Source organism: Amphibalanus amphitrite, unplaced genomic scaffold, assembly GCF_019059575.1.
Source record: "Amphibalanus amphitrite isolate SeventyFive unplaced genomic scaffold, NRLGWU_Aamphi_draft 000784F_arrow, whole genome shotgun sequence".
Lineage (NCBI taxonomy): Eukaryota > Metazoa > Arthropoda > Thecostraca > Balanomorpha > Balanidae > Amphibalanus > Amphibalanus amphitrite.
In genome coordinates, this window is record NW_024882278.1 from 14,837 (window position 1) to 29,218 (window position 14,382).

Sequence of the window (14,382 nt, forward strand, 5' to 3'; positions counted from 1 at the left end):
CAAAAACCTTATTTACTATACTTTTTGTGTACCCCCAATCTCAATTATCTGTATCCGCCTATGATTTTTGAAAATGCATATTTTTAGGATCCATGTGAATTGCTGGTTCATTCTCTATCGATCGGCAAAAGTTGCGTTAAAATTGGTTCAGAAACCTGGCCGTGATAAACAGTCTAAAATGTATCTGCAATTTGCCCGTTTTTACCCCCCTCTACCCCCCTATTGACATTTTTAATTTTTTTTTTTTTTGAAATGTAGATCTCGTTGAGCCAAATCGAATGCCGTTTGAATTTTGAAAATCGGCCGGTTAGATCTCAAGATATCAAGGGGGGTCGTAAACAGCCCCCCCCCCTGCCACTAATATGGGGTAGCCAGGAGCCTGCCACTAATAGGGTTAAGAGGTCGTTGATCGGATCAAGATTCCTTTACTTCTCAAGCGGATATCAATTGCATGTTGAACGCCTCTTTTCCTTCATCATGTAGAGAAAATTACCCATAGTAATCTGGAAGCAATTTATTCTCAGAACCGCTCCGCATAACTTTACGATGACGTATGGCTAGCGTTTACTTCAATAAAAAATAAAAGTTTTTTGTCCGTTTTTGGGGATGTTTTCTTGTCTTGAAAGATTAACACAAAATTATGTATTCAAACGGATAACTCTTCTGGCGGCATAAATCTATTTGGAGCTGAAATATTCATTTGTCTTTTTTAGTACAAAATAATTCCGCTAGGTTCTCTTAGCAAAGGTGCGCCATTGTTCGATATGCGCGCTATTAATGTCAAAGTTGTTAGTTTATGTGGCACAGCACACAACAACGCGGCCGGTGTTTTCGGTGTCGCTTATGTCGCCTGTTTGAATATATTTGGGCATTGTGTGCTTGTAAGAAGTGATTTCTTGTTATAAAAGAAATGGCAAATTACCTTGGATATTCACTGTTTTTCTTGTATTGTCTAGCACACATTGTTGATGTATATGGAGGGTGAGTAGCATTGAGTCATTTTAATTTTTGTCTGGGCATGTATCGCTAAAAAAGTTAAATAAAAACGTTGTAATGGTTATCTGAATGGTTGCACACTTATAAAGAATATTGACTTTCAGTGGACGAAAAACACGCATGGAATAGTGATGCCTATCATTAAATCAATCGGGGAAACTATGGTAAAATCTGCTATTTTTAGCAGTCTGCTATTTTAAGCAGAAATCTGCTAAAAATGGGTACGCATGTGACGTCATCGTACCCAAATATAGCAGATTTGGGTACGGCCCCATACAAAAGCAGATCTGCACCCTAATTGAAGCAAATGCGCATCAAATGCCTGGCAGATTCATGATGAGAATAGTGCTGAGAGTGATCTCTGCTTTTTTTGTTCAGATCCGACTATTTTCAAATTCATTATTTGAAAATAGTCGGATCTGAACAAAAATATCCGACTATTTTCAAATTCATTATTTGAAAATAGTCGGATCTGAACAAAAATATCAGAGGACATTCTCAGCACTATTCTCATCATGAATCTGCCAGGCATTTGATGCGCATTTGCTTCAATTAGGGTGCAGATCTGCTTTTGTATGGGGCCGTACCCAAATCTGCTATATTTGGGTACGATAACGTCACATGCGTACCCATTTTTAGCAGATTTCTGCTATTTTTAGCAGATTTCTGCTAAAAATAGCAGACTGCTAAAAATAGCAGATTTTACCATAGTTTCCCCGACTGAAATGCATGGTGGTTTCAGTTTGCATTGTTTTAGGGTCTGCACTGCATGAGCTGATTTTTTCAGGTTATTAGCACTTTGTCTAATAATGATTTTAGATACCTATTAGATTGAGGGAACCCATAACTTCATTAACCCGCGCCCTGCTGGGGGGGTGTTTGAACACCCCCCCTTGTGGTTTTTCGCGAATATCTTAAAAACGGCCCAGCCGCCGATTTTTGGTACACCTTATCATACATCAATTCTACACATGTTGTGAAAATTTCAGACCAAGGTCATTCAAGGTCAGGTCACCAGGTCACTTGAAGTGACCTCACCTCATAAAAAGTTTTAATGTCTGTCATAGCAACACCAAGTGACCGATCGCTTTGAAACTTTCAGCGATTGCTAAGAGCAATAGCATGTACAAAATGTATATCTCAGAATTTTTATATCGATGACCTAAGGTCAGGTCAATTTTGCGACCTCCCCATTATAAGTCAATGGGCGAAAATTGAAATGCGCCTCTTTTGGACGAAAGACATTATAAACACTCCCTAACACCGAATTACAAGTGGTTTAGACACACTGAACATGAAAATGGTGTCCGTGACCCTTGTTTATGCCCTGAGGTCATCTTAGGTCACGAATGGTATCTAGCAGTTTTTCGCAAATAACTTTTGATAGAGGCATGCTAGAGCGATGAAAACGCCTTAGATGTGTTCAGCTCGACGATACGGATCGACTGATATGCAACATGACCCTTTCCGGTCAGGTCATGACCTTGACCTGAGGTCAAATTTTCAAGTTGACCTTTCAAGGTCAAGTTATAGTTCATTCGATGCGTCTTGACGAGAGGAACACGATGCCGGTAAAAGTAAGCTCGTACAAGGCTTGGGTCAAAAGTTATTGCAGAAAAACTGTTTCCGAAAAAATCGGCTATTTTTGCAGTTTTTGCCCCCTGCAGGCAAAACCGTTGACGTTAGGTCAAATCTGAGAGGATTACTCAGAAAGAGCGTTAATAGGGCTATCGAATGCGCTTTTCCGCGGCGCTGTACCTCTATTGGTTCCCGAGTTACGCGTTGGCTTCTTGGAAATTTTCGACATTCGACCTGGAAATCGGCGAAGTTTTGCCTTCAATGACCTCTGGTGACCTGACCTTTGACCTGAGCAAAAAATTGACCGAAGTGATTTCGTCATTATTTTTGACGCTCTTTCGAACGCCGCCTTCCGCGTATCGCTACGTGGCCCAGGAGCCGAGTTACAAGGGGGGGTGTTCAAACACCCCCCCCCAGCAGGGCGTGGAAATCCAGGACCCCCAGCCGGGCGCGGGTTAATACCAATAAGCTTGATTTGGATGCTTCAATATCATCAATAATGGACAATGGTTGGACATGGGTTGTCCCTCGGATGTTCTCTCTCCCTCTCACGTTATTGTGCTGGGCTCAATCAAACATTTACACACACCTTATGGTCACACCTTGTTAAGGTTTTTTAACATGCAATGTTTCTGGTTACTTTTTACACGTTAATGAAATTTTCAGTGACTAAACAAATATGATGGCTTCTTGACCCTGGAATAGACTAGAACTAGGTACAGATGTTCCTTTTTGTCCTGTATCACAGGTTAGGGGTAGCAGGCATGTGTTATAAGAGAAAGAATGTACCTGACTGCTTACGGACCTTAGAACTCCTTCATGGGTCTGGCCATATTTGCTGTTAAAATTTATGCGTTAATAAATTTAATACAGCTGCTGAGTAGCATTAAAATGGTTTGCTCATGTGTTATTCCATCCTTTTTGCAGGAGGGATTTCTACAGCATACTTGGAGTACCAAAGAATGCTGACACAAGGCAAATCAAGAAAGCTTACAGAACAAAAGCAAAGAATTTGCATCCAGACAAGAATAAGGATGACCCTGATGCAGATGAGAAATTCAAAGATCTAGGAGCTGCTTATGAGGTCCTCTCAGATGAAGATAAAAGGGCCAAATATGACAGATGTGGAGAGGAGTGTGTTAAAGAAGATGGAGGCTTTGGTAAGTACCAACTAGCTTGAGAGGGGTTTGTTAATTAGGGAAAACCAGTATCTATTTGTAATTTTTAGGGGATCTCCAAGTTTGTGCCTGTTCGATTCTATCAATGTCCCTTTTCATAGGTATGAGTTCTAACTATGTTTGCTCACAAACAGCTGACAAGTGGCGACACTAAGTATGAAATGTCAAAAAGGATTCCAATGTTTTACTCACTATGCATGCCCATTTTCAGGTAATATGGACCCGTTCGCGTCGTTTTTCGGCGGTTTCGGGTTCGACTTTGACGACGGCCACCAGCGGGGCCGGGGCGAGACGCCGCGCGGCGCCGACGTGGTCATTGACCTCTGGGTCACACTGGAGGAGCTCTACTCGGGCAACTTTGTCGAGGTGTGATAGTTGATACCAGCTGATACTCCGGGGAAATGGGATGCGTGGCAGCCATCCCATATCTTTGGTTGATCTGTGATCATTTTGTGTGCAATGTAGTAGTTGATATCTTATTATGTAGTTGTTTCATTGCATAATTTGTTGCGTTTACAGAAAGGTACGGTAATTTTTCACAAAGAGTTGCGGGATACGCGATTCAAGGAAAGATAACATTTCGTGCAGCTTCTTAAAGCTAGGAATGCGGTTATACAGTTTAAATTATTTCTTCGCGGTGCTGACAAGTCTTTGATTCGCTACCGCCCTGCCGTGATTCGTGTCTGACGATGCGTTGGTGGCGCCGCCAGGTGGTGCGAAACAAACCAGTGTTTCGGCCGGCGTCCGGTACGCGGCGCTGCAACTGCCGCCAGGAGATGGTGACTCGACAGCTGGGCCCCGGCCGGTTCGCCATGACACAGCAGCAGGTCTGCGACGAGTGTCCCAACGTCAAGTAAGTAGACCGTTCCTGCTCTACCCCCAGGGTCGCTTAGAGAGAGGGTGTGTTACTTTGAGTTTGATCACAAATATGCTTTGGTTGACTAGCTTGATGGCATCCAAGCTTGAGCCGATATTTCAATACGGTTACCGTAGTAACGACTCCGTAGAAAGAGCTAAACGTTGACGAGTTAAACTTTGAAGGATCTGCAATATAAGCTGCTGTGTGTAACTAGATGCGCTAAGTTTTTTATTACGCGCATGCTGACCTATATAACTTTGATACTCAATGATCAGTGTTCACACCACTGCACTGTTCTATACCGTCTTATTTGCGCCATGTGTCGTTACCTTGCTGACGTTACCGCAAGATTATCACTCATACTCGATAAATAGTTGGTGTTAATCAGCGATCAGTCTTTTCGTGCTTACCTCTCCTTCCCTCCCACACTCCAGGCTGGAGTCGGAGGAGCGACTACTGGAGGTGGAGGTCGAACAGGGCATGAAGGACGGCCAGGAGCAGCGGTTCGTCGCCGAGGGAGAGCCGCACGTCGACGGAGACCCCGGTAAGACGGACTACGATCCTCCCCCCGTATCGCAACCCATCCTGCAACTAGCTACCTAGCTAGGCTGTCTGATAACCGTGACCCCTCTGGCCTCTACCATCGTGATTAATGATGTCTGTGGTAAGCGAATGACTGTCTGTGATACCCAAGACTCGTGGTTGAATCCGCGTTACTAGGGTTCGTTCCGTTTTTTTTGTTGTAATATATGATGGACACAATTTGCTTCGGTAAGACAATCGCATTGTTCGGTTCAGGTAAGTGTTGGATGTTCACAATGACATGTGGATTCAGCATTAGCGAAAGAAACACTTGTGCAAAAGGTAACGGTCGAATTAAAACGTCTCAACAATACAGCGACGAGGAAAATGGTATTCAATTAACAGCGTAAAAATAGAGAATATCCGCTTGTTGGTCCGACCTCTCGCACCTGCAGTCCGTGAAGCTCACTTATAAACTCCAGCGAACATCCCTGCCCGCTCGGATAGCTGGCAGCTCCAAGGAGTCGCCATAAAATATCGCTGTCCATTCCTACTCTTGCTTGTAAATGACATTGACAGCTAACATTCTAATGCAACTGTGGCTTGGGTGCCATACCGATCACCGTTTTCTGTCCCTCTATAGAGGTCTCTACATAGATGTAACAATAACCCCAGCGTCCTTTCTCCCATCTGTCGTTTCTCACGGTCGTTTTCCAGCGCGGCGACGGATGCCATTTTTAGCCGACTCCGCACCCGTGTCGGCGCTTTGACTGTCACCTGTACTGGAGACGTGTGGTGGAGATATTCTGGGTTGTGGTTAGACCGGAGCGGATTAATGTCAAGGGCAGTTTGGTGGTCTGAGCACGGATAGAGTCGTGATGTATTGGTGAAAAGGGGTGGCTTATATGTCAGTATAATATGAACAGAGGTCATTCTGTTCGATGTGATTTGATCATATCAGCTTTCGGCATTGCTAATATTGTGCTCATAGCCACCTTTGTTCTTTCTCCTCACTTCCTAGCCTATGACGTCCCCCGAGTTTAACCGTGTCTCATTTTCCCCTTGCGCAGGTGACCTGATCTTCAAGATCCAGACGCGGCCTCACCCACGTTTCGAGCGACGGGGAGATGATCTGTACACAAACGTGACTGTCTCACTGTCTGACGCTCTCACCGGCTTCGACATGGAGATCGGTGAGAAACTGGCAGGGATTTGGGTGAGAAGGAGGGACGCGGACGGAAGATAGGGGGATGTGCGTTCGGGATAACGGGTTGGTGTGTTTCGAGGAGGCTGTTGGAGTTTTGTGACGGGGGTTTCTTCTTTTTTTTCGAAGCTGTAGATGTGCTTGTTTCAACACCCCGCCAGAGTAATTCTAAGAACACTTGCTTTGCACTAACTGTTCTTTGTATATCCACCTCTGAATGCGGAACAAGGGGATTTTAAATCTTCGCCATCAACAATCCCACTGCTGTGAAACGGGATTGCGGTCGGTTAAGTGAATGTTATGTGTTCCGACTTGTCTGTGTGGAGTTGTTAAGCATGTCCCAGCAATCTGTCCCGGTTCTCTAAATCATCAATTTGTGTTCCTGTCAGCTTATGTCGGCCCATTTTCATCCTCGCCCGGCTAACGATTCGCCAAAGGCATGTCTCAAAGAGAGGAAACTGGGACATTTTCCGTGTCAGTCTCTGTACACGGAATTAGGAAGATTTTCGATGAATATCAATTGTAAACCTTAACAAGCGTCTCTCCGTTGTGAGTTCCGACAGCATCCGGATTATAAGGACCGCACCCAGGCTCGGAAATAATGGGAACCGTGTGGGACCGTCTGTGTTGGGTTGTTTGGTGTGGTAGCTAGGCGGTGTTTTGCTTCCTTGTCCTGTCTGGATGTCATCTATTCGTACCCACCGTTATAATTAGCAATACTCCTGAGTCCTGCACTTACCGCTAAAACATGGTGCTAAAAATAAAAAGAGGGTGCTTCAGCCAGCTCTACAAATAAACTATTAAGTGATTTGTTCTGCTTTTCTTATCGTCTCATCTGTCTGCCTCCGAATGTCAGTTTTCTCTATTTTACCTCTTTTTTTCTCTCTGGTATGTTCTGCCTGTCCCCTCATTGTCACTCCCTCTGCCAATGCCAGTGATAGTTTGACTGGAGCTGACCTGACTGCCCCGACAGAGCACCTGGACGGCCACAAGGTGCGCGTACAGCGTGAAAAGGTCACCTGGCCTGGCGCGCGCATCCGCAAGAAGGGAGAGGGCATGCCCAACTACGAGAACAACAACCTGTTCGGCACCATGTACATCACAATCGACGTCGACTTCCCTAAGAAGGAATTCAGCGAAGAGGAGAAAGAGAGTGAGTTTCCGCAAATGAAGGAAGTGGGTTGTCGGGTCCTCTCGTGTTTTCCGTAGTGTTGGCCGTTGGGTTTGTAAAAGTGGTCCGAAGGGTGCTGTTTTGTGTCCAAGTGACACAGTTTATACGCTTAGTTTTTGTGTAGTGCATAGCCAGCGATCAAACAAACGGGATTGTGCCGGTTAGTATGAAGTGGTTTTGTCTGCTGGTTTTCACACATCAGTGTGAAATTGAGCAGCGTGGTTTTGTCGGACGTTTACAGGCTGGCAGACGTGTTAAATGTTTATATTATGCGAGCACTGCTGTCATACATGCATCTTCCGTGCGTGCAGAGCCGCGTATTGCATTCAAGGGTGACTTGGGATCACCAGTCCAGACCTAAAATTATCCCGATAATGTAAACATCGGAGTGTTTACACTTGTGATGAAAACATTTCTCTAGCCGGTTGCAACGTCGTACTCTTGACCGTTCGATTTGTCTTGTCTGCTGTTACTATGCCTACTGTGTGTGTAGGGCATCCTTGCATTATTACCTTCCGCTTGTCAAGTCTGTTTTGATTCTCGGTAATTACTCAGAAAGCTTCCCGCCACAGCTGCACCACGAAACACTGAAGCCTCACACCCCCTCGGTCTCACTACTTTTCATTCTGTCCACAGATCTGCGGGACATTATTCAACAAGAGAGCAAGTACAAAGTGTACAACGGATTGGACGGTTACTGACGCGAAGCCGTCTGATCAACTAGTCCAATACTATCGGGCCGGGCGGGCGGGTGAGTCTAATCCCACCTGACCCGACCTCTACTCGGTCCGTCTGGCTCATGGGTGAAGAGAACTGACGTCGAACGGGCAAATCCGTGACATGACCTCAACGTGGGCCCGTACTGAAAGCGTCTCCGGCATCGATTCTGTGATGGGTTAGTCGCCTGTGTCGCTTCGAGGGACACACACTGGGCATCGACGGTGGGGTGAGGTAAAAGGCGCGTGAGAGCGAGATGGGGTGGGTCTTATTGTTTCAGAAGTGAACAGTCTATTTGTTTTACTCTTGTTAGGTGTGGTTAGGCGTGCATTAGTCAGAAGTTCCGTTTGTTTCGCCGTGGGTGTGAGGAGTTGGTTCGATGTGCGTGCCTCGTTGAAGCGACCCTTCGTGGGTCGGTCGCGACTCAAATGAAGCGATGGGAAGGGTGGGAGTTAATTTACGTGGTCTGGGGACTCTGGTGAACGCTGTCCGCAAATAATGATCCAGGTCTGGTGATACAGTGGCCATTCCGTGTCTGATTCTGGCATTGCACAACCCGCTTCAATGTCGATCACAAACAATACACATCATTCACCTGACGAGGTGTGTGTGTGGGAATCGTAATGAGGGATTAATGAGGGAGGTGGAAGTTGGAAGTCATCGAGATTCCTCTTTCACGCTTAGGCTAAGGCAATGTTGATAACCCACCCTACTCCTGGCGGCTTCGCCTGGGATGACAGACCGCGGCACGAGCGGCTCCGGTAATCGAACCCTGAACCTCCGGACCCCTGAACTGACGCAGTACCAGCTACGCTACCAGGTTCATTTAGTATCAACTGCTGCAAATCGTTCCTGTAGGCTGCCTCAATGTTTACACCAATATCTCCAACCATAACACACCCGCACCGTTACGGCGAACCCTCCCGATCTGCAGGGCTCACTAACTGCGGGCTTCGGACGGTCCCCTGCGCCGTCACGGGACTAGATGACGTCATAGTGACGTCACAAACACACCGTTCGGAGCGCGTCTGATTCCTATGATTGACTTGACTGAGGCAAGCGCTATGCATATTCGTTATCTGTTTGTTATAAGTGGTGGCAGGGGTTGCGTCACTTTTGATGCTCACTACATGACGTTGCGATCATGGGGTGACGCTCCCATGGTCATAGGCGAACTTCGACGGAGAAAAGTCCGAAGTAACCTACTAACAGTCACGTTTAACAGCAAAAGGGCGCATGATCTCGTGACTTTCGGTGAGGAAACACTCATAAATTCCAGCTGCAGCCGTTTCTTTTCAGCTCCACCGTTTTTAAGACATAAAACACAGGCATGTCATTCATAGCTGCAGGATAAAATGAAGAAAGGACTCAATCGATAATTCTATTGTTCAAAAGTTTCAAGGTTGGATGTGACGGATATGGCTATCGTTGCTAAGCTCAGGTAGGCAAAATCCATCGCTATCAAAGCCAGGAAAAGGGAGAGAACTCACTTCCGAGTCTGTCATCCTCTGTGCCCTGTCGACCGTGAATCCTAGACTGTCTGACCGTCAGGCACGTACCCAGGATTTCGCCCAGGAGGGGGCCACCTGCTTTCGAAGGGGCCCCCAGGTCACCCGGGGGCCCCCAGGCCGCCCAGGCGATCAGGGGCTCCATGCGACCAGGCCCCCAGCTACCAGGGCCCCCTAGGCGACTATAGGGACCCCAGGCAATCAGGGGCCCCCATGCGACCAGGCCCCGGCTATCAGGGGCCCCCTAGGCGACCAGGGGCCCATGAAACCGGGGGCCCTCGGATGACTGCAGGGGCCCATCGGGTCATCAGGGGCCCCTCGGGTAACCAGGGGCACATAAATGAAACTTTGATATCAATTTTTCTCCCGAGTAAAAGACGTTTTATCCAGTGTTTAAAAAAAAATATATCCCGGGGCTTGAGGGGCCCCCTGAGCGCCTTCGGCGCTCAGGAGGGGGCCATGGCCCCCGTGGCCCCCCCCCCCTTGGGTACGTCACTGCTGACCGTATGTCCATTTTACTCTTCTGCTACCCAAGACGATGGTTTCATTGAGGAAGAACGTTCATATCCGAACCAATCAAACATGAACTAAGAATACTGATGATTTCATTATTAACTTATGCCCGATTGGCCCAATCACAGACTATCTACTGCGCACAACAGGCATAAACCTATATCAATGCATCAAGAGTCGAGAGGTCTGTGCACACAGTCGTCATCAAGCCTGTCAGAATGGGATCTCTATTCCCTCGCCCCTCCCAGTTATCCGGTACGCCCTCCGAACAATCGCGTCGAGTGTCGGTGAGTCACTCCCCGGACCTGGCGACCGTTCTGCCTGGTCTGCCGGTTCGACTGGGTAGTCGTGGAGTGTGGCTGTCTGTTATGATTGCACGCTCGCCTATCGAGGTGTCAGGCCGCCCTGTCGGCCTCAGTTTCCCTGTTCGCTACCATTGTGTTTGACCGGTCTGACTGGGACAATGTGGTCGCAAATGTATACCGGCTGATACCTTATACAAGGCCCGTACCACACAGGCACATAGCTTGTCCAAACTGCACACAGGAACCACATACATAAGAACCACACAACCCAGCACAACGCCCAGCTCGAACCACACAGAGAACCCAAAACACAACGCCCGAACCATAAAGGAACCACGGCACACCGCCCGTACCATAAGGGAAATACACCATCCCACCCACACAGAGCAGAATGCATGTCAACCATCGCTCAGGCACGGCCCATAGACCTGGCCTTGGACGGACCCGAACACCTGTGGGCGGAGGTGCCAGCCCGTTCGTTCAGAGCAGCTCACCCACCCACCCATCCGGTTAGACTGAGCGGATTAGCTTCTAAATCCGTCCCCGTCGAGAGGTGTGGACTGTCGCTCGTCTGGAGGCCGAGCGGAGGAGGCTGACTGACCTCCAGTCACGGCTGGAGTTCGTGACCGGAGGGGAGGGGAGGTCAGGGAAGCGGCGGTCGGCTGGTGGCGGTCCGACGCGCATGGTAGACGCAGTGTGACCTGCGGTGAGGGATGACATTGGGACGGACCGGCACGGAACCACGGCTCGCTGGGAACGGCACGGAACTGGAACTGGTGACAGGAATAGGGCATACCTCCCGGCCGAGCCGCGTAACACGACGGGTGGGAGACACCGAACAACGGAATACAATTTGTCATTGCAGGAATACGGAACAAGGGAATATAATTTGTTGTTACAATTACGAGTCAAATAACTCGATGAATAACTGAATTTCAAGCCGGTTACATGTACATATGTCTACAGACATGTATGTAGTATACATGCCCATACACGTATGTCTATATCTACTCCCTACAGATAAGTAAAAACAAAAATAAGTGAATCATTCAGCAACTTGCGTCTAATGTCGATAACACTCGGAAACATCAATGCACCACTCGAGAAATCGGAAATAGCAACATATCGAGTGAAACATGTTGGTCAATGGACCAAGAGTCTGGCGGAATCACATACTCGTACACTTGTACACGTGAACCACTGCATATTCTACACATGTGGTACTCCCGATAGGATTTAATCGGCCCGGTATCATGAGTCGGCGCCAGCGGTCCTGAAGCATTAGATAGGTACCGCGTTATACGACCACTCTACTCACATATCTGACCGCTGCCGCCATGACTCACCGAAGTCAGAGTCCTGCTGACTCTCGACTCAGGCAGATTCGGGTCGACGTGCCCGGCTTATGTCTGTGAGAATGGATCCGTAATCCCGAGCGGAATTCATTACCGCCCTTGTCTGTAAGTCGCAAGATCCCTGAGAGTATATGTATGTGTTTATATTATACGTGACGCACTACCGAATTCGGGACCAGCGCCGGGGACGTCCATTCCAATGCACCCAAAGCTGATTTCGGATGCAGGTCACGAAGCAAAGGTTCATAGGCATCCACCCTGGGAGATCGAATGAATCACATAAACTCCATTGCACCATCCTCCGTCTAACTTACAGGATCATTCACAGTAGCCTGGAAACCTTCCTCGAATAGCCTGCCACGGGGCTGACGTTTATAACTCACCCATTGCGCAACCAGCGTTGGTCGGTATTGGGGGCGACGCGACTTACTACTGACTTGACCGCGGCACAGGTCTGACTTTCACGGGCCGCTCGGCTTTGGAGGGGTTCACTGACGACCCCGTGAATCACCGCTCGCCTGTGTCTGTCAGCCGTAAACCCTGCACGGTCGGGCGGTCTAGTGAACTGAGCAGTGAGCACGGCCAGGGGCGTAGCCGGTACGGCGCGGCGCCGTGCAGGGCGTGCTCTAACAGGGGCGCGGCGTGCATCTGATTGGGTCGTAATGAAGCGTGGGGAGAGGGAGGGGGGAGAGAGGGGAGGATGAAGGCACAGTGGGAGGCGGTGGACTATAGATGGTGCCATGAAGGGTAGATTCAGCTCACCCACGCTGTTCTGAGAAGAGCCGGGAGGGAGCGACGAGGTATTTTGGCAATTCCAAGGGCAGGCATGGAGGTCCTCCAGTGGCGGATCCAGGGGAGGGCAAATAGGGCAATTGCCCTCCACAAAGGACATCATTTTTAACATTACGTCTGTGGCAGTGCATGAAAAGAAACAATAAATTGTGATGGTTTGCTCCTCCCAAAACTCTGGGTTGGATCCGCCTATGAGGTCCTCACCCCTAGATAAAAAAGGTGAGCGTTCGGATGTGCGAGAAACTCGGATTATTATCGAACAATAACCTTTTGATGATATTAATAGAGATTTGATGATATTAATAATCAGTGATGATCATTCTTCTGATTACCTTCATTTCTCTTCTCGGTATTCGGTATTATCGCTCTCTCTCTCTCTCTCTCTCTCTCTCTCTCTCTCTCTCTCTCTCTCTCTCTCTCTCTCTCTCTCTCTCTCTCTCTCTCTCTCTTCCAATGAAAAATCTCATTAATCTTCTTGTTATTGACGTTACAGTTTACAGTCGAACGGTTCATTGCGACAGCCTCGTCGGCTTATTGACTCTGTCGCTCGAGATCAGTCGTCACATCGGGGTCCGTTACAGCTTTGACAGACAGGCTGGTGAAACAAGGGCGGCGCCACCGTGGGGGCAGTGGGGGCAGACTGCCCCCACTGACAGGAGGCCGTGGGGGCAAGACTATGTTTTTGCCCCCACAAAAATTGGCTGATGTGGAAAAGGGAACAGAAGACCGGTGCAACATTCATGATAGGCGGTTATAATAGTACGCTTGTTTTTGACGGTCCCCGTATCAAGTGCATCAGCAGAAAGTTCGTTCTCAGACCGTCTGTTGCATATCTCCTACTCCCACTCATTCTTCTACTCATTTTGATCCACCAGAAGGCTGCCATGTGATAGGTATGTATATATCCGGGTTATTTGGAAATGTATGTGGGTCACCCTAATGGAGCTTATTCTGGTATATCAATCGTGTGTGAGAGAATCGCACATATTGATATATACGTACTACGCCTACGGGAAAAGGGCAGGGGCGGATCCAGGAAAACTCCAAGGGGAGGGTCATGAATCGAAGTGGTGCCCCTAACTATACCCAAAATTAAAAACTCAAAGGATTTCGTCCACTTCATTTTGGTGGGGCCCCCATTTTCAGTTTTTTTTCTTTTTATTTTTTATTTTCAGTCAGTACCTATCTTAACTCTTAGCCACAACCACATTTACCAATTGCAAGCAAGTATATATGAATGTGCTATGTGTATATATGTTGTGGACGCTGAGTATTGAGTACTTACCAGGAACGTTATCAGGTAAGCAAATCGTTGTCAGTCCGACGAACTTGACCCTGGCGTCTAAAGGGTCTGTCCTTGACACTTCAGGCTTGTCAGGGGCACCAAAGTTCTTCCAGGGACACCACAAACCTGTCACGGGCAACTACGGCCTTGTAGGGGCGCCACAGGCCCGCCAGGGGCACCACAGGCCTGCCAGGAAGCAGGGGCACCACAGGTCTAGCAAGAATACACGACAGGCCTGTCAGGGGCACAACGGGCCTGTTGGGCCCATGAGCATCCCTAGGGGCAGCGGCACCACAGTCCTTCCAGGGGCACCGCAGGCCTGTGAGGGGCACCAGCGGCCTAGCAGGGGCACCAGTCAACACAGGCCTGCCAGGGGCACCACAGACCTGCCAGGGGCAC

General features: G+C 48.2%; 1 protein-coding gene across 2 annotated transcripts; it reads left to right on the plus strand.

The window, feature by feature from the left end:
- The first annotated feature begins 798 nt into the window (after nt 1-798).
- On the plus strand, nt 799-8,824 carry LOC122366092 (dnaJ homolog shv-like). Of its 2 annotated transcripts, none has more exons than XM_043337917.1 (8): nt 799-981; nt 3,502-3,734; nt 3,964-4,118; nt 4,463-4,605; nt 5,046-5,155; nt 6,204-6,326; nt 7,311-7,490; nt 8,145-8,824. In XM_043337917.1, exons 1-8 carry the CDS (start codon nt 911-913, stop codon nt 8,207-8,209), a joined length of 1,080 nt encoding a protein of 359 aa, XP_043193852.1. In that variant the 5' UTR covers nt 799-910; the 3' UTR covers nt 8,210-8,824. The 2 variants fall into 2 exon arrangements, with proteins under 2 accessions (XP_043193852.1, XP_043193853.1); XM_043337918.1 differs by having other exon boundaries at nt 810-845.
- Nucleotides 8,825-14,382: the final 5,558 nt, after the last annotated feature.

Excerpts from the sequence above, each read along its gene's own strand:
- LOC122366092 (XM_043337917.1), top strand. The coding sequence starts at position 911 with ATGGCAAATTACCTTGGATATTCACTGTTTTTCTTGTATTGTCTAGCA. Across the intron at positions 3,735-3,963 it reads TAAAGAAGATGGAGGCTTTG|GTAATATGGACCCGTTCGCG; the intron begins GTAAGTACCAAC and ends GCCCATTTTCAG. Across the intron at positions 4,606-5,045 it reads GACGAGTGTCCCAACGTCAA|GCTGGAGTCGGAGGAGCGAC; the intron begins GTAAGTAGACCG and ends CCCACACTCCAG.